Below are 24,573 nucleotides of genomic sequence, written 5' to 3' on the forward strand. Positions count from 1 at the left end.
TTTAACCCCAATAGTCGGCCAATACTAGGCATTATTGTGGTCAAATTCTCAAACAATGTTGAGGATGAATTTCCACACCTCGGTCTGGGATTGAACCCACGTTCTCGTGATTACACACATGAGATACGCACGTTCGTATAATTTCATATCTCCCATTGAATATACGAGTACTTGTATACGCTTGTACCTATACGTTGTTTTGAATCAAACTAAGGTGAAATTACCGTACCTACACCGTACATTCTTTGATGAAAAGACCAGGAAATTTCCTTGAGAATTCAAGATGTGATCGCACAACTCAAGATTAATGTTCCTTTGACCTTTTCAATATTTCATAGCCAGATATGAGATATAAAAGATCCAGTATAGAATTGCAACAATTTGATGCAAGGCCAACTCCCAGCATTGAAATCAGAAAACTTCCCATGAACCGTGTATGAACCATAATCTACATATTAACAAACATAACTGAAGGGTATTGCCTAATCTCATTGAAGTACAAATACAAACCGACTAGCCTACTCTAAGTGCCTAAACTACTTTCAGTATCCAGCTATGGCTCGGAGTATTATGATACCCCATTTTGACTGTTAAACAACTACCTAGTGTTGGGGTAAAGGGTCTCATTCGAGCAGTATAAATAACTACCATTAGGATAATACTCGTATGATCACCTTTGTCTATCCATCTCTTTGCCTTCTCTACCTCTATCTCTCCCTCGCCTCCTATTCTTCCCCTTCGCCTATCCATTTCTTTTCCTCCTCGCCCTCCATCTCTTTCCCTCTTCTCCCTCTATTTCTCACCCTCCTCTCCTTCTATCTCTTTCCCTCTATTCTTCCCCTTCTCTTCCTCTTCTTCTATCTCTTTCCCTCGTCTCCTTCTATCTCTTTCCCTCCTCTCCTTCTATCTCTTTCCCTCTTCTCTTTCTATCTCTTCCCCTTCTTTTCCTCTCCTATCTCTTTCCCTCCTCTCCTTCTATCTCTTCCCCTTCTCTTCCTCTCCTTCTATCTCTTCCCCTTCGCGTCCTCTCCTTCTATCTCTTTCCCTCTTCTCCATCTATCTCTTCTCCTGTATTATGTCTCTTCCCTCCGTGAAGGTTTTCGCTTCAAGTTCATTATTTTCACATCCTTGCAATTCACTGCTGATGGGGTGTTTCCAGGCAACGCAACAGGTACAATGTTTCTCGCAGCATTGAAATCAGAAAACTTCCCATGAACCGTGTATGAACCATAATCTACATAACATAACTGAAGGGTATTGCCTAATCTCATTGAAGTACAAATACAAACCCACTAGCCTACTCTAGGTACCTAAACTACTTTCAGTATTTACTTTGAATAATGTTATGCTCAGGATTTAAGTAATACCTATGTTACTTACGAGTGTGTTAAATTACTAATAGATTGTTTATTGTAATTAGGCTTCACTGTGAGCGGTTGCGTTACAGATACTCTTCGTTGCAGATTTTATCTACAATATATAGGTATATGATGTTTAAAATTTACCTGTATAAAATTCATTGATACCTACTTAGTTACTTACTAGGTATATTAAACCTGTAGCTTGCTGATTATGTCCGAGTAGGTAAGTTAACCAATTTTCGGATGGCTACCTCGCAACTTCCTCTCTAACGTAATGTCTGATGATAACAAGATAAAATCTTGAAGAGTAGGTATACCTACCGACGCATCAGGTGAAGATTATTTTATATATACCAGTAGATAGGAATTAATTTTAATTATCACCTACTTTTACATTAATTATTTAGTTTCCGTACTTAGTTTGAATTTTTGGCAATTTCTTTTATTAGTGGATGTGTCCTTTTCGCAGAATATTTGTAGTATGGTTCAAAAACATCCACCAATCAAAACACGCGCTCATCTGAGTTCTCAATACCTATTAGCTCTTAGCGTTTGATAGTACAGAATTTCAGTTCCTCTGAATTCAGAATTTCAGAATTTAAACATAGGAGCTTCCTATGTGACTTTTAAAACCAGGTAAGAAATTTGACGCGTTTCGCGCTTCTTGTTATTCGAGTGGTCATCTGGTCATGTAGGCATTTACAAAGAATAATGGGTAAATAGAAACATATGTCGGTATGTAGGTACATAATTATTATGTGGACAAGCTTACCTCTGGAAACACAAAGAGCCAACAATACCACACCACTGATCAGGCATTTCACATTGTTACAATTGAATTGATTTAAATTTAATTTAAAAAATAACATAATGGAAAGACGCAATATTCTTTGCAAACAAAAACGCAACTTAAATTCTTCATAAATAACAAATTAAACGCACACACTTTTGTCTACCCGAGTTTGGCTATTTTTCCTGGCAATTTCAGGCTATTTTTTATCTCCACTAGGCAAAAAACTCGCATCTCCGGCGAAGCTTTTAGGATGAGTTTTAGTAATGTACTAAAACAACTTTGGCAGGAGAGACGCGAGGTATATTATGTAGCGAACTGTGCAGTACAGACTTGCACTTGCGCTACGAAATTCTCAACTTTCACTTTGTCTTGTAGCCGAGGTGCCATGCTATAGTATGACGAGACACTGGTGATGTATTGATGGTGGCAGAGATGAGATCGGTTTGGAGAAGCAAGGAGGAGAGGGAGAGAGTGGTGGGGAGGAGGGGGAAAAGACTTTTTTGGCGGAAAATCCTTGGCAACGTGATGCGACGTTGAATGCATTTTCCGACGGATCACTGAAGGTATAAGCAACGTTGCTCGTAGTTGGTATTTGAGAGGGTGAAATACCTACCTAGGTTTGATCATACCTATAAGGTAAAATCTATCCTCTTTCCACGGATCGTCAGAGTCAGTGGTGTTCACCTACATACCTATATTTAGAAAAACAAGTAGGTTCCAAAGCTTGAACAGATCAAAGGTGCAAAAAGTTTGTAAGATCCAATCATAAATAAAAAGGAAAAAAAAAATAATAATGAGATGCAACCTGATATTCTTGATAAGCGGCTTTATGAATGAATATGACGTAAAGAGGAACTCGAGAGAATTGTGAATATAGAGAGAGTGGGAAAGAGAAGCATCCACAGGAGAGAACAAAGGAAATATAATTATTAGGAATGAAAAACTCAGAGGCGGCCATCGAAAACGGGACTTTCGGTTACTTACTAGGGAATTCCATTTTTTTGCCAAGTTTCTCTAGCTGCAGCACGTAATGCTGGGTTCTACACATTCCTGAGTCCCGGATTCGCGAACTTGAGTTGACAACAAAAAAATGCATTAATGTATGGCACATTAGCGCTCTGGGTTCGAAAAAAAAGAGTCCTTTTGAAACTAAGGGCAAATCCGGGGTTGCCATATGCATTTGTGTTTTATATCGAAAAAGCCCACTCCGAGGCTTAGGTGTAGGGGTAAACAGCCCTAAAGGATGGGTTAAGCCTCTATGAAGGACTTTGGTCCTTAAATTTTGAACTCGTTCCGGACCCAAAAGGGCCGTTTTTCTGATTGAGTTCAGTTCACTGTTAACTCTACGCACTACACGATATCCCCCCCCCCCCCCCCCCCCCCGCCGGGGGGGAACAACAAAAAAGGAGGGGCCGAACACAGAGCACCCCCCCCCGAGGGGGGGGGGGATACAACAACAAGTGGGAACGGGCCTTAACATAGGACCATGTTCTGAATCCCCCATAACCGCCACTGGTCGTAATAATTGAACAACAGACTACAAGAGGCTCCCTCTTCATATTTTTTCAAATCCCCTATGTCAATACACACAGCTTCGTACTTTTATGAAAGTCTATTTCCGTGATATGTTTATGAAAATTAAATGATTAAATGAAATCATTATTATTGTTGTTGTTGCTGTTGTTGGGGATGGAGGGTCTTTAGACTTCACATCTTGGTGTATTGTTCCGTTTTCGAACCATTTAAATGAAGGGAGGTATCTGGGGAGACTGTTGATACGATAAATGAAGAAAGGGAGAGGTAGACAGAAAGAAGGAGAGAGACAGAGAGAGCGAGAGGGAGAGAGATCGTTTTGGGAGAACATGAAAAATCTTTTCCGAGGTAAGGAATTAGGTAAGAACGCAAAAAGAAGCCAAAGGAATTGAGTCTGAGAGCTACCTAAGTATGAAATAAAGGAAGGAGAGAAAAAGGAGGGATATTCTAATTAACAAAAGTTACAAAATGGACTGTGGAACATGATGATGATAATTTTCGGACAAAAGCTTGGAACAAGCTCCCTCTACTGTCTCGGTAAAAATATACAAGGTGACTCAATAGTCTCACGAAATAATAGTTTGAAAGAGTAGCGACCGGGGGCGGTCGGTCGCTCTGCTTTCAAAATACTCAAGTATGCTCACGAGGCTACACCCCAAATTTCAAATACTAGAAAAATCACCGCATTTCTTACAAGTCAGTATTGACTTGGGAAAACACTTGTGTGTATCTGTTATTTATTGATTAAAAACATATAAATAAATTGGTAAATTTGAAAAAGAAAAAAATGAAAATTGAAAAACGCTGCCGGGAATAGAACCCTTCCGGACATCGCTTCAAGTGATTCCAGGAATACGCCTCGTATTTCTCACTTTGAAACCACCCTGTACCTAAAGTTCGACCTAAATTGTACAGTTCCCAATTTGGTTCTCTTTCATCTTTGAAAATCTGGAACGTCCCACCCATGATGTTCTAAAACTGTGTGACCTTCACCGAGAAAGAGAGGGAGGGAGGGAGAGAGAGGGCGGAAGGGAGAGGAAGGGAGAGAGGGAGACAGGAAGGGGGGAGAGAGAGGGGAGAGGAAGGGAAGAAAGAGAGGAAGGGAAAGGGTGTGTACATTATGTAAAAGGTAACCTACATTAAAAGTTCTGAAAGATTTTCTGAGAAAAAATCGCAATTAGGTAAAAAAACGTACCTAGACATACCAACAAACAGCGAGTTAGGAGAGAGGAGAAAGAGGGAGAGCGATCATGTCAGTGGGCAGTGACGGTTCAAATATGTGTTACAGACGTAATAAAATTGACCCCCAACATCATATTTTTGACAGCATGAGGAGAGAGAGAGGAGGGTGAGAGAGCAAGGGGATAGATTTCTTCACATACATTAAATGCTCCCCCAACATCTCGACAATTCCTGGTGGCATTTTTACTATCAGCAAAAACACATAAGAAGGGCGAAGTTAAAATTAAAATCCACTAATGTGTGGGGGAAGTGAAATCTACTGATGGGAAATCACTTATCACTCTGCTGCGAGCATTTTTCTCTCATTATTTCCAATCGGATTTTCCCTCCTCGAGAAAAGTCTCGAAAACATGAAATTTATTATTGGAGGAGAAAACTTTGGAACATATTGAGGAAATTCAATATACGCGGGGTTTCGTGTTCCTAAAACTGATTCGAGAGTAATTGAATAGAGTCGGGACTCGGTAGAGAAGAGGGGTGAAGACATAGGGAGGAAAAGAGAAAAGATCTCTTTTAGTTTAGGTACATATAGTTCCAAACCAACTAACTCTCTTTGTACTTGATTTTGACGGATTTTGGCAAAAATTCAGGGCCCTTTTTTCGGGACTTCAAATTCCAGCTATTGCTCGGAGTATTATGATACGTCATGTTGACTGATACTGTTAGGATAAAGAGAGGTAGCTACTGCTTCAGTTTCATTGGAGCAGTATAAAATATCTACCATTATGACCACCAGTGCACCAGTCCCTTTCCCTTCGTCTATTCATCTCTTCGCCTCCTTTCCCTCCATTTCTTCCCCTTCACCTCCTCTCCATATATCTCTGCCCCTCTATTCGTCCCCTTCGCCCCCTCTCCTTCTATTTCTTTCCCTCCTCTCCTTCTATCTCTTTCCCTCCGCTCCTTCCATCTCTCTCCCTCTTCTCCCTCTATTCTTCCCCTTCGCCTCCTATCTATCTCTTTCCCTCCGCTCCTCCGCTCCTTCTATCTCTCTCCCTCTTCTCCCTCTATTCTTCCCCTTCGCCTCCTATCCATTTCTTTCCCTCCTCTCTCTCCTCTCCTTCTATCTCTTCCCCTTCGCCTATCAATTTCTTTCCCTCTTCTCCATCTATCTCTTCTCCTGTATTATGTCTCTTCGCTCCGTGAAGGTTTTTCGCTTCAAGTTCATTATTTTCACATCCTTGCAATTCACTGCTGATGGGGTGTTTCCAGGCAACGCAACAGGTACAATGTTTCTCCCATGGTTTCAACTTTTCCTCCTACCACCCTGTCTTTCCTCCTTCATTTATTCACCCCCACCCTATTCCCTATCATTTTGTATCGAGTTATGAATGTGATCATTAAACTCCAGGCATGGATGGGGCCGATGTCAAGATATGTACGGTTTTACCGCTACAGCACTTGAGACTATTATTTTAAAAAGGCTTAAAAAACAGATTACATTTCTCAGGACTTTAGATTTCGGCCCAAAGCGCTCAAAATTTGCAGAGAGATGTGGTGAAATATGTGTATTAAAATGTTCCTGGGGTGTGTTTTCAGAAATGTACGGTTCGGCCGTTATTCAGGGCCAAAGTTTCGCTATTTAAGGCTAAACAATAGAAAAAGCTCAAAAGGAATGAATGGTTCTCAGGCCTTTACCTTTTACTTCAGCTCGCTCAAAATTTCCAGAGAAATTCGATAAATTGTGTAGATCAAAAGGTTCCAGTTTCAAGATATGTACGGTTTGGCAGGTATTCAAGAAAATAATTAATAGAAAATACAAAGGCTCAAAAACAGTTCGAATTTCTGAGGACTTTAGATTTCAGCCTAAGGCGAGTTTTTCTTTTTGTCACATCTGGAATTGAATAGAAGGTATTTTTGAGACCTTTAAAGTACGAATAGACCTCTAACAATTGTCCCTGTCTCAAAAAATATCTCTAGTCTCCTAATATCATACTGGTTCAGACCACCCCTGGTCGCAAAACTTTTACTTCCTTGTTAGTTCCGGAAAAACATTTTATACCTACGACTTTTTGTCAAATTTTCATATTTCTTTCTCTGCCTCCCTCTATTCCTACGCCCGCACAAAAAAATGGGGATAATAATAATAAAACGAAATAATAATAAATAAAGCTCATCCTTCTCCTCCCACAGACTTCTCACCCTCTTCATTCAACAATCTTTTCTAATGTAATGGAAATTAAATTACGTTTCCTTCGCTCTTCCTTGTTGCTTGTCTTTGGCAATGAATAGATCAGTTGTGCTTACTTGGGTGATGTTTCAAAGTCATAGAGCAGGAAAAATGAGGACCAACGGAATTTTTCTTTTTCTCCTACGACTTCTAGATCCCGAGATAAATCGATTAAAAAATGCCGGTAAATCTTGAACTTTAACGTCACGGCATACGCTTCCGTAGGCGATGACGTCATGTCAAATGTCCCGAGCAAAGCTCCCTCACAGGCAACGCATTAATGTGTTTGTCCGCATACGTTTCTGCGCAATTATTTCTGCTCCTCCGCTAGCGCGCTTGCATAGTGGCGCTACCAAACGGACGAAAAAAACAACTGCGTAAAGTCTGACCTCACACTTATTTGAACTCTTTCATTAGAACGGAAAATAAAAGTTGAATTTTCGACCTTTTACAGTTATTTTTTCGGAGTTTTGACCTCAGATTTGGATTTTTCCCAACTTTTTACATAGGGAATCGACCATTTATTCATAATTTTTACCCATTTTCAACTGCTCCATTCTGCTGTCGTTATATTGTTATGTTGTTAATTTTGATTACGACTGTGATGAGTAGGTAGTTCGGCAGGTATACCTACACGTTTTTCCGGAAAGGATGTGCCTCCAACGCAATGAATGGAGACAAATGTAGCTGGGTATTACCTGGTAGGTGTATTAGTGTAGGTCTGTAAGTCTGTAGGTGGATGAGATAATGTTGAAATCTTTGAATATTTTCTCATCACTACATCTAGGTCTGTAAAAAATAAATGGTAAGGTAAGTAAACACATCCATTCAGTGGAGGGTTTTTTGTCCTTATAACGTTTCCGCACTTGGTGTTGAAGACTTTGACCATGTTTTCGCACTCATATGAATTTCCTTTTCACATTTCCCAATAAAACACAATTTTTGGTCTGTGATATTAAAATATGTAATATAATTTACAACAAAAAGTCCAAAAGCGAAGAGAAGTACAAAATTCCTCTTTTGTTTATTTCCAAAAAATTTGTCAAGCTAAAATTCATTTCCAAGCACTCTTCTGTTTGAAATTGAAAAAAAAAACCTTCGAGTCCATTGGAAAGTTAGATCTCGATTCCAGGAAGTATTCTCTGGAAAAGTTTCATCATTTGTTTACCTTCAATCCCTCCACGTATCTCTGAGCTCTCAGTAGTCCCCTTTTATTTCCAATCTTTAGAAGTTGCAAAATAAGCAGAACTTACCCCTCCGTGTCTTTTCACGGATGAAGATTGGAAAATCAGATTCTCCCCCTCTCAATCACTTCTTTCCCTATTCTCATTTCTCATACAGGGACTTTTCACGGGGGTAAAAAACCCCATCCTCTCAATCACTTCTTTCTCTCTTCTCATACAGGGACTTTTCACGGGGGTAACAAGCTGGGTCCGTCCCTCCGGGAATTTTTTGTGCATATGGTCGCGCTTCGCGCTCCCTCGTTTACGGTTGCGCGCTCCCAGGGCTTCGCGTGTTTGAGCATAGGGTTGCGCTTCGCGTTCCCAATTTACGGTCGCGCTGCGCGCTCCCAGGGCTTCGCACGATTGTACATGCGGTCGCGCTTCGCGCTCCCTATTACTACATAATATATGTACCTACCTATGTATATACTTTCATGTAATGATTTAAAATCAAGACTAGAGCCCGTTTTTCCTTTATTCCTTTTAATGTTTCCTAATAACTACCAATATAATGCTTAAGTCATCCATCCATTATTGGCCTTGCTCGGCGTAGCTTAACATAGATGACGCTGAAACCCGTCTTAAATTAACGACTGAAGTGTTATCTAAAACTTTCGCGTTTTGAGTTCATAGGTCGTCGCGATGAATTTCAAGATCAGAGCTCATTTGTGTGAGGAAATGTAAAAAAAATCCCCCCAAAAACCAATTTTTTTGGCTTTATGGTTTTCTGAACAAAATTTGCACCACCACTTTCGTGTTTAATTTGATATATAAATTAAGCAACGTTATGCATGTTTGGTATTTGACTCTCTACTTCAGAAAGAGAGAGGGAGGGTGGGCGAGAAAGAAGAAGAAAAGAGAGAGACAGAGGACAAAGAGAAAGAAAGAAGGAGAGAAAGGAAAAAAAGAGAAGAAAGAGGAAGAGAGACAAAACAGGAACAAAAACCGACACACGCTTTTCACCCTTTTTGCTTTCATCTTTTTCCCCCTACTTTGAATATTCTAAATATTTTCTAGGGGTAGGGGAGAAGGAGAGGGGGGGGGATTGATTAAGTCATCAGATTCTATAATGTTTATAGTCTTCCTTGTCAGATAAAAGAGGGATGAGAAAGATGGATAAGGGGGGGACTAACGAGGAAGGGAGGACAAGGAGGGGGAAGAAGACTGAGAGGAGAAAGATAGGGGAGGGGACAGAGGAGAAGGGAGGAGGAGGGGAGAGAGGAGGGTAGGAGAGGTAGATAGGAGGGTGAGAGTTTGTGGGGAGGAAGAACATTTAGATATGTATAGGTAATCTTCTGTTTTATCTCCCCATTCCTCCCATTGTTTTACCCTAAATTCTCTAACTGACCGCTCGAATCTAAATTGTAAAGTGGTTGGTGTAATCTGCTCACAGTAACCGATACCTGCTCAATCTGCTCATATGAGTAGGTAAACCGCGATTAGCAGATTAGTAAATGCCCTATTTCTGGCTCTAACCCACAGGTAAACCTTAAAATTAACTCACTTGAGCCAGTAAACCGATACCGGCTCAATCTGCTCATATGTACATGTAATCCGCGATTAACAGATTAGAATGAAACCTTAAACTTCGGGCCTGACAAGACCTTTACTAAAGGTCACCACATTATCACACTCTATTCCCTCGGCCATTATCAAAAATAAACAAAATTTCTATAAAATAAGTAGGAAGCAGGTGAGAATACAAGTTGATTGATAGAGATAGGAGATGTGTGTGTGTTTTCTTCATTAGTGTGTTAATATTAAGTGTGTTAAGTTGCTAAGTGGTCTCATATTGTGTATGTCAATGGAGTAAAGTGGAAGAATGGCGGCTTTGAAAACGGCATATGATGTCGTGATTGTAGGTGGAGGTACGTAGAAATTAAAGCACTTCTTGCTGTTGGTTAGGTCTTCTCAAAGTATGGTCCCTTGAGCTCTTTCAAGGAAGGAATTTTGATTCTGTTCAGTATGATTGCTTGCCCCAAATATTTTGCGATTCCTGCAATCACCCCCGTATGAACACTTCTGGCGTCCAGTAAAATTGCATTGTAGTTTGTAGGTCATGGTCACAATTGGATTTGTAGGAGTACAGAAGGGTATTTTATCCGACTGGACTGGAATGTTAGGTCAGTAATATTTATACAAGTCCAGTAGCTGGACTGCCTACTGACGTCATTAAATTTAGCCATAAGAACAGTAATTTCTCACACAAATAACGCATGACATAGGTATTTTGGGGTCGAGTGGATTGGAACACATTACATGCCTTCAGGCACACTCCATTTTTCAAGGGTCTGAGTTTACCTTGCCCTAGGGATCAGTTTGAAGAAACCATTTACTGATGAAAATTTGTAATGAATTCCCAATTCCAGGACACAATGGCCTAGTATCAGCTGCTTATTTGGCCCGGGCTGGTTTATCCGTGGCTGTCCTAGAGAGGAGACATGTCCTAGGCGGGGCTGCGGTTACAGAGGAGATAATTCCAGGGTTCCAGTTCTCCAGAGCTTCCTATCTGCTGAGTCTCCTTAGACCTCATATTTACAAGGACTTGGAATTGAAGGTGAGACATCAAATGACTTGAATTGAATAGAAAGTATTTGTACTCCGGCGTGCAAACCTAGTGTGATAACCACTCGGAGGTTGCTCTTACAACTGCGTATTCCTGGAAAGCTGGGATGCATTTGTGTATTCTCGATTGCTCCCTTTAACTATGGGTTGCACCTAGTCTTTCTTCTTTCCAGACAAGTAATTTGTCTTTTAAATTATTGACCCCGCCGGGGATCGAACTCCAATTTCTTACGTGACTTGTCAAATAATATCTAGATCTAATGGGCAATATTAATTCTACCTGGAAAGGAACTTTTACACCCCAGGTAGACTTTTACGCCTGAGTTAAACTTTTCATGATTTTTCCTTTCTGATTGTTTTCAGAAACACGGACTCAAGCTACTTACCCGAGATCCTCGCTCTTATACGCCTCTAAGTCCAGACAAGTGGACTAACAAAGCCAAGTCTCTCACTCTAGGATTGGACCCGCAGAAGAACTACGAACAGATAGCTAGATTCTCCGTTAAAGATGCACAGGTTTGACGATCCTGCCTTCAAAGGTCTGGATAAGAGATAGATAGGGACAGTGAAAAGTTACAATTTGACATACCTAGCAATAGCAACATTAAGGTGTGTCCACCAGCCATGGATCGACTGAAACGCACACTGCCTTGACAACATAGATTCACCTCGTCGATCGACGGCCAGTCATGTGAATTTCTTGACTGACTTCCCGAAGTTTGAGCAAAGTACGATATTATTATAAGTGGATTAATAAGGGGGGGAGGGAATATTTTTTAGGGGGAAAAATTATAACTACGATTTCATTGTGTTAGGTATCATGAAACTCTAAACACCGACCTTCAGTTCAGATTTGGAGTCCCGTTCAAATTTAATGTAAGCACCAAAAACCAAATATTAATGAATATTAAATGTTGATTTCTTCAGAATTTCGAGAAGTACGACCATCATATCGAAGAAATTACAAACCTTTTGGATCCCCTGTTCGATATTGCACCTCATGATTTCGGCAACCTCCTCAGTAAGAAAGTGAGCCTTCGGGAAAAGCTTGCCTTGCTGTATGGGAATAGACACATTCGCCAATATGGTAAGTGGTTTGGCAAGCAGTCATCTTGCACGTTGGGGTTACAGGTTTCAGAACCTTTGAGAAGTTTGAGAAAACCAATGCTATAAGGCCAGCCACTCACTATCAGGTAGACCTGACAGACGGACCTGATCAGGTGTGCCTGATAGTGAGTGGCTAGCCTAAATGGGGAAGAGTACAGTAGCAAAGATACTTTATCCCATTTGTATTAATTTATGTTAACCCGCTGAGTTAAATGTTTTACGAGTACTAATGTGGTCGATATTAAAGAAAGAAGGAAATGTTATGCTTATACAAAATTTTTACCAGAGAGGCTCCTCGTTATCTTCGCTTTCCAGTGTACAACCTATTCACACGTCGCGGGGAAATGAAAGACGTCTACTCCCTTCTCACCTGTTCGGCCTTCAGTATCCTCAACGACTGGTTTGAGTCTGAACCTCTGAAGGCCACTCTACTCACTGACGGCCTCATAGGGGCCATGGTATCCCCTCACTCACCCTCCACTAGTTATGTTCTCCTGCACCACGTCATGGGTGGGGCAGAAGGAGTGAAAGGAGCTTGGGCATATCCAGAGGGAGGTATGGGGGCAGTTAGTCAGGCACTGGCTAGGAGCGCCCAGGCGAGCGGGGCACAGTTGTTTACTAGTCAGGTAAGAAGAAGGCATTCCTAATTAGTTTTTTCTTTGGGCCCTGTTTTCACAAGGTACGGTTCGGCCGTTATTCCGGACCAAAGTTCCACTAGCGCTTCTCACGACTTTACCTTTAGCCACAGGCCGCTCAAATTTTGCAGACAGCTTCCATAATTATTAATTAATGATGATCAAAAGTGTCCGTGGGCCGGACCTCGATAAATGTACGGTTCGGCCGCTATTTAACGCCAAATCTTTGAAAAAGCTCAAAAAGAGTTTAAAAAATCTTCAAAGAATCCAATCTCTTGCTTTCTTCCTCCTAGACAGTTACGGAAATAACGCTGGATTCAGACAAGAGAGCGAGTGGCGTAGTGACCAATGGGTTAGAAATCAAAGCTAAGTATGTCCTGTCCAATACCACTGCTAAGTGTACTCTCCTGGATTTGATACCTAAAGGCAATCTCGATGAGAGAACAACACAGGCTGTGCAATCCATTGACTATGCTTCCCCTGTAACCAAGATCAATGGTAAGTTAACGGGAGTAATAAGAGAAGAAATAGCATTCTGATTCTGATCCTTTGTGGTTATTACAGGAGTAAAAATGATATGGGTATTATAGAAGATAAATCTTCTGATCCTTTCGTCAAAATTTGAAAATAACTATCCTGCAAATGGCATCGTGAGAGAAGAAAACTCAGACATGGTATTAAACCTTTACGAAAAATGAAAAGGACTGAAGACAGTGCTCAAAATTAGATTGAGGGGTGAAGAAGACAATCGGTAGACATAATAGGCCTTTCAAGACAGGGTTTCAGGACCAACACTGTTACAAGAGATCTATAAAGGTGGCAGTGATAACTGCACACTTCTCTCAAGAAGGTACATAAGGATCAACACTAATCAGTAATCAAAAACAATATCATTTAATTTCCAGTGGCACTCAAATCCATACCAAACTTCTTAGCTGATCCAAACCCCAGTGAGAATACAGTACAACCTCACCATCATGGTAGTATTCATCTCAACTGTGAGGATATGCAACAAGTGTTTGATGCCTATCAAGATGCAACACAAGGGATACCCAGCACAAGGTAATACATGTTTTCCTAGCTTTCTTCTTTACCTACGTTAGTAGTTAGCGAGCGAGCTCACCGGATAATGTACCCCCGCAGTTGACCACTACTACCTAGTATTATTGTGGTCAAATTCTCAACAATGTTAAGGACAAAATTCCATACCTTGGCTGGCATTGAACCCACATCCTCCTGATTACCAGAAGGTAATACATGTTCTCCTGGCTTTCTTCTTTACCTACGTTAGTAGTTAGCGAGCGAGCTCACCGGATAATGTACCCCCGCAGTTGACCACTACTACATAGTATTATTGTGGTCAAATTCTCAACAATGTTAAGGACAAAATTCCATACCTTGGCTGGCATTGAACCCACATCCTCCTGATTACCAGGCGAGCACCTTGACCACTACATCACCGAGACAGTTTTTAAAGAGCAGAGAATTCCGAGTAGGTACTATTTACACAGGTATTCTATGTCATGACTCTATGCTTTAATATTTTTCAGACCCATGATAGAAATGGTTCTACCATCCAGTCTAGACAACACGCTCAGTCCCCCGGGCCATCACGTATGTCTTCTATTCACCCAGTTTACACCCTACAAGCTAGCCGGTGACAGAGACTGGACCGAAGAGGACAAAGCAAACTATGCCACCAATGTGTTCAGTAGTATTGAGCAGTATTGTCCGGGGTTTACTCAGGACATTGTCGGCTATGAGATACTCACGCCGCCTGATTTGGAGAAAGAGTTTGGGCTCACTGGAGGGGTAAGAATTGAATTTCACTCCTTTTCTCTTATTCTTCATCTTCTCCTTTTTTAGGGGGAGCTGTAACTGAGGTATTAACATACCGAAATCAAAGAGAGGAGGATAGGAGAAAGCCCTGGACGGGAATCTGCCTTGTAAGCGCTAGGTCGCGGGTTCGATTCCCGCCCGGGGCGGATTTTATCCTGAACGGGTAAGGTTCGTTCTCGGATCCATTCTCTCTTCGCCTTCGGGACGATAAGATCTTAGCAGTTACAGACAGCTGGCTTTCTCCTATCCTGTCTTCCTTCTCTCTTCGCTTTCGGGACGATAAGACCTTGGCAGTTAGGCCAGCCACTTCCTATCAGGTACGGCTGAAAAGGTCCGCTTGTCAAGTCTACCTGATACCTGATGAGCACACACACACTATCAGGTAGACCTGACAGGCGGACCTAATTAGGTGTACCGTTCAGGTCTACCTGAAGTGAAAAATAGTAATAAAGATTCTGAATTGTGACTTCCTTTCAGAACATATTCCACGGTGCTCTCTCACTCAACCAACTCCTCTTCAATCGCCCGCTCCCCATCCAGGGCCCTTCTTCCCCATTCACTCTCATTCCCCACCTACTACTGTGTGGGTCAGGGGCACATCCAGGGGGTGGCGTGTGTGGGGCCCCTGGGTATATTGCGGCCCAGATGGTCAACAGACTCATGAGGAAATGAAGAAGGATTTCATAGGACGAACGGATGAAAAAAGAAAAGAAAAAAATTGACCCGATGACATTACTTTCCTTCCTAAAGGATAAGGAAATTGAAAAAAAGGGCGGGAAACGTTTAAGAAAAATTACTTTAGTTATAAGAAGTAAAAAAAAAAAAAAAAAAAAAAAAAAAATCAGATAGTGGTCCATCCGGATACTAACCACGAGCAATGTTGCTTAGCTTCAGTGAACTGGTGTATTCAGGTGGTGGTTATACACACGGCTAGGCTTGAAAAATAGGAAAAAATTACGAAAAATCGATTTGCTTCGTATACTAAAGTACTTACTTACCTGAACATTTTCTTCTTCTAATTTTCTCAAGCCTAGCCTAGGTCTGTGTATAACCACCAACGCAATGTGCTATCGCCACAGGCTAGATCACTGTGTTGCTAATAACTCCATGTGTTAAGGGTTTATTTTCATAAGATAAATGATTGGATAAGATAAGGCATATCTTATCCAATGAAATACGAAAGAGTGCAATGAAAAAATACATTTTTTAACGTTCTCCGTTTATTAACAAAACATAAAAAAAAAATAAAAATATGTATATTCTTTAAAACAAGAGAATATTGAATTTTTAACTGGAACAGAATAGGGATAAGAAAAAGTCCACTGCGAGACTTGGGTGTACAGGCAAACAGCCCGGAAGGATGGGTTAAGCTTCTACGAATCCTCTTCTAATTAGGCCGAAGATAACGTTTTACATCGAAAACAGTTCGATCGAAAATTTCTGGTGTGAACGAAATAATTTTCCAGGATTTAATCCTTAAAAAATAATGATAATAAAGAAAAAAAAAATCCGTTCTCTCTCATATCCACGGGTGAGAAAATGCATCCTTTTGATCCTTTTCCATTTCCTTCATTGAGCAATGATAAACGTACAACGAGACATGGAGGTTTTTACCTTGACTTCCTCTCTTTCTCCATTGCCAGGGCCACCTTCCACATGTCTTCGGTGAGCTCAGAGTGTCCATGACTCAGGGACATTAACCTGAAGGAAGACAATAGGGATTCATATGTCAGGTTATAGGTACAGGATGTCTACTAAAATGAAAAAAGAAAAAAAAAATCAAATACCCTGACTTTTCCCAGTCTACTTTTTTAGGGCCACACACTCAGGTAGGCCTGAAACGTGGACCTGATGAGGTCTACCTGATAGTGAGTGGCTGGCCTAAGCCTAAGATGTTCCAACCTAATACCCACAGATGAAATATACAAAGTCCATACTACATACCACGTAAATTATGTTTTCTGCCCCGCAGGCGATTTTTTTCCAAACTGAACATACCTGGCTAGAACGATGAGTGTGTGTAAATCATTGCGTGGACCTGATAGTGAGTGGCTGGCCTAAGATGTTCTAACCTAATACCCACAGATGAAATACACAAAGTCCATACTACGTTCCACGTAAATTATGTTTTCTGCCCCGCAGGCGATTTTTTTCCAAACTGAACATACCTGGCTAGAACGATGAGTGTGTGTAAATCATTGGCATCCGTCTTCTTGTTTTCCTTTCTCATCTCCACGAAATCTTTCTGAACAATCTGTGTGGACAAGAGATAAAATCATGCATAATTATATTGGTCATGTAAATTGAACAAGTCAGTCAATGAGTCAGGTCTTAACTTTCTTTACCAATAGGGAGTTGAAAGGTGAATTACATGATTTTGGATCTAACTCATTGACTGAATAGTTCTAAATGAGAAGATTTGGTCTTTTTATAACTCTCTCACTCTTTACATTTTTTTTTCTCTTGATAGAGGTAACTGTAACTGCTAAGGTCTTATCGTCCCGAAATCGAAGAGAGAAGGGACACAGGATAGCAGAAAGCCAGCAGTTCCGAGAAAGAACATTATCCCTTCAGGATGAAATCCGCCCCGGGTGGGAATCGAACCTGCGGAATAGCGCTTACAAGGTAGACGCGCTACCAACCAAGCTAACTAGGCTGGCTCGCTTTTCTTTCTGTCTCGTATCTAACCAGAAACTTACCTCAGTTAAATTTTCAGGGATATCAAAGCCCCTGTTCTGAATCCAGGAAATATAGGTTCGAATCTTATTGAGGAGCTCAGGTTTCAGGTACTGATGTGCAGCGCTGAATGTTTCTCGTATGACTGAACTACAGGAGGGATCAGGCTTGAGCTTTATATGACAATCACTCTGCAATAAAATGACATAAGTAGGGTTACATCGGAGAGCTGGAGGTATCATGTTTACCCCTTTTTTATGGAAAATGACAGGTAGCCTGAGACCTATTCGGTTATTCATGTAGCAATATTTTTTATTCTGAACATGATGACAATATAATAGCGAAGATTTTGTTTTTAGATGGAACAAAGGGGGATATCTAATATCATTTTTCAAGCAGTACCTACAGCTACATATTTGCCTATATATAAAAAAAATCAAAGGTTTTATGAGCGAAATTACTTGGAATAAGAAATTAATATACATAATATTGTTTAAACACTTTCAAGTATTGTATAGTGTTTTTGTTAAGTTCTCACTTGGTTAAAATTTACACCTATTTTGTACCAAATAGATAGGACCTTGTTTAGACTGCGGGAGTAAAGGGACTTTTCAGTCTCATTCTGGCAGTATAAACAGGGTATATTCTATTCTATTCTATCACAATATTTAACACTTACAGGTAACATGGACTTCGTATCCGACAACGAAAGCACGGGAATATCCGTGGGGAATGTTCCATCGTAGAACTGAAAGTCGTAGCTCATGCGTTGATTATTCACTACAGAGGATAAGGCTTTCACATTGAGGCAGCCCGTATTGTTCAACTGTCCGGGTTGTAGATGGATCTCATCCAGGATCAGATAGGTACTTGAGGATAACTGGAGAAGGCCACTTTTCAGTCTGTTCGTGTTGTAGTCCTTCCTGAAATACCAAGAGATAATATTGGGAAAACGATGAGAAATAAGGACCCAGGACTTGGGGCCAAAAAAAAAGTTCACCCAGTGATAAGGGATCGTCTGGGTTCACTAGAAAAAATTGAAGATTTTTAGTCGCGCCTCGCGCTCCCGTGAGTTTGACAGAATTAGCGCGGCGTTAGAGGTATGACTTTGAAGCGCCGCCATTTTGAAACAGGATTGCATGTGACAAATGTAGGTAGCCTATGTAAGCCTCAGTACTCTTCTTAACAACCTCAAAAAATTTCATCAAAATCTGTCGAGCCGTTTTCTCTTCAAAAGAGGACAAAAACAAGTCGATCAGCGTGGCCATTCTAAAGTGAGGAGACATGACCTACCTGGGTATCATGGTGGTTTCATTGAGTGACTTGACGTTCAGCTCAAAGTAATGACTCTTGCATACCAATAGCTTCAATATGTCGTACAGCATCTGAGCATAGTCACTACAGCTAGTGGCGAGATCTCTGTGGAAAATGTTCAAACTGAACTTGCCCAGGGCAAAGCCCACCTCGTCTCGACAGTATCTGAATTAATAGGAGGGGGAAAATTAATTAATATCATTAATAAATTCACACTAAACATTTTTTTCCTTATTTATTTTAAGCGAACTGTATCGTCCCAAAATTTAATAGAGGAGGGCAGGATAGGAGAAAGTCAAACTTTCTTCTGCCATCACCATTCGGCTAGAGCTGAAGCCGCTACAACGACAACAACAAAGCCATACGTTCCGAGAACGAACCTTACCTGTTTAGGATAAAATTCGCCCTGGATATCAATCGAGCCCGCGACCTAGCGCTTAAAAGGCCGGCGCGCTACCTGCCAAGATAGCTAGCTCCATTTTAATGATTTGCACGAAAATTTCCAATTTCCTATGTAATTACAGATTTACACCCTATTCCTTCAACTAAATATTACAAAATTAACTTACACTCTGGACAGTAGATAACAAATGAGATAGTCAGCTGCTACGTCATCCCCCATCAACAACTGAGTTAACAACAGTTTCAAATCCTTGCGTGTACTGGCGATTTCTTCACTGGAGATATCTGAAATAAATAGTGTAGGTGTCCAAAGGTAAGGCCAGCCACTCATTAGGTATACCTGACACCTGATGAGCACACATACTATCAGGTAGACCTGACAGATACGGCTGAAAAGGTCCGTCTGTTAGGTATACCTACCTGATGAGCACACACACTATCAGGTATACCTGACACATGATCGTACTTAAAAAAGAACTAACCGAGTTTTAAATCTAAAAGTATTTATTTGAATTAGGTACGAAAAAAAAAAGTTGACAATGAACTGCATCTAAGATGGAATACTTTCTTTCCGGTTCCGAGCCGAACCCGTACTCACACGTATCTGAACCAGGTTAAAAAAATAAGGGCTTCGATTCCCAAGGGGCAGATTTAATCCTAAACTAAACAGATTCCCGGAATGGCTGCCTTTCTCCTATCATGTCTTTCTTCTCTCTTCACTTTTGGGACGATAAGACCTTAACAGTTACAGCTCCCTCTATCCAACCTCTTGAAAGGCGTGTCCTAACATAGGCGACCGGCCGTCGATCGACATCGATGAGGTAAATCCATGTTGTCGAAGCAGTGTCGACGGTTCATGACATCGACTGAACCTAAGTGCGGGCACATTTTTAAAAATAATAAGTTACTTTTTATCCAGCAGAATCCGATACGCTTGAAAGTCTCCTATCTTCTTGCCGTTCACATAGTTGTACTTTTTAAAGCAATCGTCACATAGGGTATTCACATCAAACACCAATCTCTCAGTACCACGCACGATCCACCTGAAATCAAAAGAGGTTATTTGTCAATCACGCCAGCCTAGTTAGCTTGGTTGGTAGCGCGTCTGCCTTGTCAGGCACAAGGCCGCAGGTTCGATTTCCGCCCGGGGCGGATTTCATTCCTGAAGGGATAATGTTCGTTCTCGAAACGGCTGGCTTTCTCCTATGCTGTCTTCCTTCTCTCTTCGCCTTTGGGGGGATAAGACCTTAGCAGTTACAGTTCCCTCTGTTCCCACAGGCCCCGCGGCATGAGGGTGGCGGGAATTCAGGGGCAACTAAGTAAATTAAAAATGTCTGCCTATAATTTGGAGCACTCACCACCAACCATCAATGCGTCACGGACAAAAGGGCCCAACCGGCCCAGGAACATTTTTGATACTAGTGAATTATGTTTGATCTTACCGAGCAAAGAATTTTCCACAGATGTAACACTTGTGGAAATTGGGATCTTCCAAATCTCTGACAATTGGATAAAAGGTAGTGATGGATTCATCTGAGTCGTCTAGAAATCTGAAAAAAAAAAAAAAAAAAAAAAAAAAAGAGAAAGTTTTAAATTCATACAAACAAATCGATAAATCATTACCCACATTACAAGTAAACAAAACTTTTATATAGTCCTTTTTGCTTTCAAGGCCTTCCATTTTGTCTAAGAATGACATAGCATTTGAACTGTTCACATTGGCCTAAGTAACTAACAATGACTGTGATGAAATTTGTTCTTCCACTTTTCATATTTGCGTACAATTTCGTCTCGGTAATAGGAGCAAGTGCTACAGAATGTTCCCCATATCAAGGTAAGCTTACAACGCACCTATGTAAGTAGGTTACAAAAGTCCAAAGTGGCCATAAGAATACATACATATGTTCACAGCTATAAGTACCTAACGCATGAGTATTTTTCGCGAGAGCCAAAGCTGAATTTACTCTCGAGTATAAAGTCTCAGGTTAAAAGCTTCTTCGCTTGCGGAGATACCGCGAAAACAAAATTCTTTATAATCTTAACATGCCGCGAAACCATACAGCGATTGGTTATCAAATCATTTCTAAATTTTCTATCAGCATTAGGTAATTATTGTAATTAAAATTATTGTAATAACAATACCTTTTAAGGACACTGTACTGGATACCTACATATAAATAAAAGGTCACATGTTTTTTCTCATTTTTATAGCCAGATCTATCTACTGTTATGAATGCGATAGTTGGAAAGATCGCCGGTGTTTAGACCCATTCAATTATTCCGTCCTACCAATTCATCAACCTGCTCTTAATCCTTGCAATGGATGTTGTGTCAAAATGGTGCGAAACTCGAAAACAGGTAATGAGCAACCTTTAGGCCTTTAATTTTTCCCTCGTCACTCCAAATATGAGCCTATTCACACCTTTTTGTGTATATCACAGCATTACTGTGCTTCCTTTGCAACCAAGTACCCTTTTCACTATCTTATTATACTTTTAGTGGTAATTCCATGACTGGTCGCTCTACTCTATTGTTCTCACAAGGCTGAAAGCACCCCGAACCCCAAGTGCCAAAAAACTTCGACACCACCGGGTATCGAACCCGATGTCTCCATTGTGCAAGCCTAGTATGATACCCATTCGGGCACGGAGGTTGCTTCTAAAATGAAAGCCATTCTAACAATGCCTCATGTCATAATTTAGAGTTAAGTTAAATTGACTTTGTAAGATACCTTCTGGTTTATTTACAAAAGAACTATTTTATTCTATGTCCAGAGTTCGAGAGTGTCCGACGAACCTGTACATCCAAGCTAGACATATCTCTCTTCATGGTGGACCATGTGTGTATGTACGAGGGTTCTGGACGTGGTCATATGTGCTTCTGTGAATCTGACCGGTGTAATTCTGGCCCCCCACCGAGACAGTTTTTAAAGAGCAGAGAACTCCGAGTAGGTACTATTTACACAGGTATTCTATGTCATCACTCTATGCTTTAATATTTTTCAGACCCATGATAGAAATGGTTCTACCATCCAGTCTAGACAACACGCTCAGTCCCCCGGGCCATCACGTATGTCTTCTATTCACCCAGTTTACACCCTACAAGCTAGCCGGTGACAGAGACTGGACCGAAGAGGACAAAGCAAACTATGCCACCAATGTGTTCAGTAGTATTGAGCAGTATTGTCCGGGGTTTACTCAGGACATTGTCGGCTATGAGATACTCACGCCGCCTGATTTGGAGAAAGAGTTTGGGCTCACTGGAGGGGTAAGAATTGAATTTCACTCCTTTTCTCTTATTCTTCATCTTCTCCTTTTTTAGGGGGAGCTGTAACTGAGGTATTAACATACCGAAATCAAAGAGAGGAGGATAGGAGAAAGCCCTGGACGGGAATCTGCCTTGTAAGCGCTAGGTCGCGGGTTCGATTCCCGCCCGGGGCGGATTTTATCCTGAACGGGTAAGGTTCGTTCTCGGATCCATTCTCTCTTCGCCTTCGGGACGATAAGATCTTAGCAGTTACAGACAGCTGGCTTTCTCCTATCCTGTCTTCCTTCTCTCTTCGCTTTCGGGACGATAAGACCTTGGCAGTTAGGCCAGCCACTTCCTATCAGGTACGGCTGAAAAGGTCCGCTTGTCAAGTCTACCTGATACCTGATGAGCACACACACACTATCAGGTAGACCTGACAGGCGGACCTAATTAGGTGTACCGTTCAGGTCTACCTGAAGTGAAAAATAGTAATAAAGATTCTGAATTGTGACTTCCTTTCAGAACATATTCCACGGTGCTCTCTCACTCAACCAACTCCTCTTCAATCGCCCGCTCCCCATCCAGGGCCCTTCTTCCCCATTCACTCTCATTCCCCACCTACTACTGTGTGGGTCAGGGGCACATCCAGGGGGTGGCGTGTGTGGGGCCCCTGGGTATATTGCGGCCCAGATGGTCAACAGACTCATGAGGAAATGAAGAAGGATTTCATAGGACGAACGGATGAAAAAAGAAAAGAAAAAAATTGACCCGATGACATTACTTTCCTTCCTAAAGGATAAGGAAATTGAAAAAAAGGGCGGGAAACGTTTAAGAAAAATTACTTTAGTTATAAGAAGTAAAAAAAAAAAAAAAAAAAAAAAAAAAAAAAAAAAGGGGCCCATCGGAAAAAAAAAAAAATTTACCTATCAGGCACTGTCCATATTTTACAAGGGAAAAAGTGCCCTTTCCCCCAACAAACAAGTCATTTTGTAACATTACTTTCAAGACTTTTCCTCACTAAGAACCTACATAAATTCAAAATATTTTTTGGAAGCAATGATACAAGTATGGGTCACAAAATGAGTGAATGTGTCCCACAAAAATAATAGTAAGTAAATTGATCCTTACTTGACAGAACAATGATTCCTTAAAGCGACCACTGTACATGTGTTTGCTTTGAGTTTTTCTATCAAGGACTTCATATTTATCAAAATAGAAGACAGGGTTCAGCATATCCTGTATCATTCCTGTGTATTTGACAAACATTCCATCCTTTAGCTCACTGCTGGGTATGGAGTTCAAATCTGGAACCTGTAAGGATTTTGTAAGATTGAACAGTAAGTAAATATGATTGAATTCAAAGAAAGAAACCAACAAACAAATTACAAAATGTATGTGTGTTGGTTGGAAGGTAATTATACAGAAGTCACATCCGGGGAAAAGAAAGCTTTTTTTTTGTATTAAATCTAACCCTATAATAACACTGGTCACTGCTCGTTTGTGCCAGTTCCTTTGATAGCAATATTCCACAAATGTGACTTCTGCACAAGTACCGGTTGGAATACCTAATTACCTAACAATTTCCACAGGTATCTCTCCAGTTTCTTCTTTTGTAAGACAAAAGGATTGAGATCTCTGTAGCCAACAAATTCTGCAGGGCTCTCTTGGGTTTGTTCTTGTGTAAGTTAAATTTACAGTGAAAGTACCTACCTACTTTATATTAACATCTAATATTGCCCAAGCTAGCAGCAACTGCAGACTGCAGTACCTACCTGTTGATGGATCTATTTACAAAGACGGAAAAGCTTACCTGATCCCAAGAGTTTTGATCCTTTAGAATGGTCTCACATTCTTGTTCATGTTCTTCCCAGTATTTTGGAGTCCAGTATTCCATGATTAATGAGTACAGAGACTATAGAGATCCAGGAAAACTGGAAAACCTTTCTTGAAGTCTTTTTTGTACTTTGTAGTTGTAGGTTTAATTTTCTTTCTTCTTTCCTGTTTTTCTCTTTTCTAACCTCAAGAAATCCCGCCAAAGAAATTACAGTGTTGTCAGATCGTCAAGTGATTAAAAAACCTCTTTCTCGAAAAAAAAACCTCTCTTATCATTTCTCGTTTCCATACTCCTTATCACTTTGCAATGTACCTACGATAACAAATTTAAATTAAATACCTAATAATAATAAAAAAAATGAAGAGGAAAAAAAACATAATTTTACAATGGGTAGAAAAATAATCAAGCCTTTATTGGTCTACCATTAAACCTATAGAGTAATTATCACAGACAAGTTTTATTACTAAGCAAAATGAAAAAAAAAAAAAAAAAAAAAAAAAAAAAAAAAAACTTCCTGGAAACACCGTTCATGGTTGGCGAACTACAAGAAGCAATCAAAATGATGAAAAGCAACAAAGCAACAGGTATAGACGATATCAGAATGGAACAGATAAACAGAAACTTTGAAATGGG

The 24,573-nt window shown here is 40.6% G+C and overlaps 3 protein-coding genes across 3 annotated transcripts in view; 1 reads left to right on the top strand and 2 right to left on the bottom strand.

The window, feature by feature from the left end:
- Window positions 1–2,547, bottom strand: part of LOC103508361 (protein Skeletor, isoforms B/C) — a 38,198-nt gene extending 35,651 nt beyond the window's left edge. Inside the window, exon 1 of the mRNA XM_026822983.1 lies at window positions 2,134–2,547. Within this exon, the coding sequence (XP_026678784.1) occupies window positions 2,134–2,230 (97 nt within the window). The 5' untranslated portion in view covers window positions 2,231–2,547. The remainder of the gene's footprint in view (window positions 1–2,133) is intronic.
- A 7,461-nt stretch (window positions 2,548–10,008) lies between these two features.
- LOC103508352 (pyridine nucleotide-disulfide oxidoreductase domain-containing protein 2-like) lies at window positions 10,009–15,306 on the top strand. Its single transcript, XM_008472899.3, has 9 exons — window positions 10,009–10,187; window positions 10,689–10,876; window positions 11,248–11,400; window positions 11,812–11,971; window positions 12,307–12,617; window positions 12,920–13,124; window positions 13,532–13,688; window positions 14,177–14,438; window positions 14,943–15,306. Exons 1-9 carry the CDS (start codon window positions 10,142–10,144, stop codon window positions 15,135–15,137), a joined length of 1,677 nt encoding a protein of 558 aa, XP_008471121.1. The 5' UTR covers window positions 10,009–10,141; the 3' UTR covers window positions 15,138–15,306.
- Window positions 15,307–15,787: 481 nt separating this feature from the next.
- LOC103508362 (mini-chromosome maintenance complex-binding protein) lies at window positions 15,788–24,113 on the bottom strand. The gene is made up of 11 exons (XM_017443733.2): window positions 23,917–24,113; window positions 23,235–23,417; window positions 21,447–21,532; window positions 20,300–20,356; window positions 19,815–19,900; window positions 19,025–19,142; window positions 18,435–18,620; window positions 17,821–18,064; window positions 17,165–17,332; window positions 16,634–16,719; window positions 15,788–16,166 (listed from the first exon to the last, which is right to left on the bottom strand). The coding sequence occupies exons 1-11, from the start codon at window positions 23,998–24,000 to the stop codon at window positions 16,076–16,078; spliced, it is 1,389 nt and encodes a 462-aa protein (XP_017299222.2). The 5' UTR covers window positions 24,001–24,113; the 3' UTR covers window positions 15,788–16,075.
- Window positions 24,114–24,573: the final 460 nt, after the last annotated feature.

This window comes from Diaphorina citri, unplaced genomic scaffold, assembly GCF_000475195.1.
Source record: "Diaphorina citri unplaced genomic scaffold, Diaci psyllid genome assembly version 1.1 scaffold391, whole genome shotgun sequence".
NCBI classification, from domain to species: domain Eukaryota; kingdom Metazoa; phylum Arthropoda; class Insecta; order Hemiptera; family Psyllidae; genus Diaphorina; species Diaphorina citri.

Coding starts and splice junctions, on each gene's coding strand:
- LOC103508362 (XM_017443733.2), bottom strand. CDS start 24,000: ATGGAATACTGGACTCCAAAATACTGGGAAGAACATGAACAAGAATGT. Junction 20,357..21,446: donor GACATCGGGTTCGATACCCG/GTGGTGTCGAAG, acceptor TCCAATTGTCAG/AGATTTGGAAGATCCCAATT. Junction 19,143..19,814: donor AAAGTACAACTATGTGAACG/GCAAGAAGATAG, acceptor TATTTATTTCAG/ATATCTCCAGTGAAGAAATC.
- LOC103508352 (XM_008472899.3), top strand. CDS start 10,142: ATGGCGGCTTTGAAAACGGCATATGATGTCGTGATTGTAGGTGGAG. Junction 13,125..13,531: donor CCCTGTAACCAAGATCAATG/GTAAGTTAACGG, acceptor TTTAATTTCCAG/TGGCACTCAAATCCATACCA. Junction 14,439..14,942: donor AGTTTGGGCTCACTGGAGGG/GTAAGAATTGAA, acceptor ACTTCCTTTCAG/AACATATTCCACGGTGCTCT.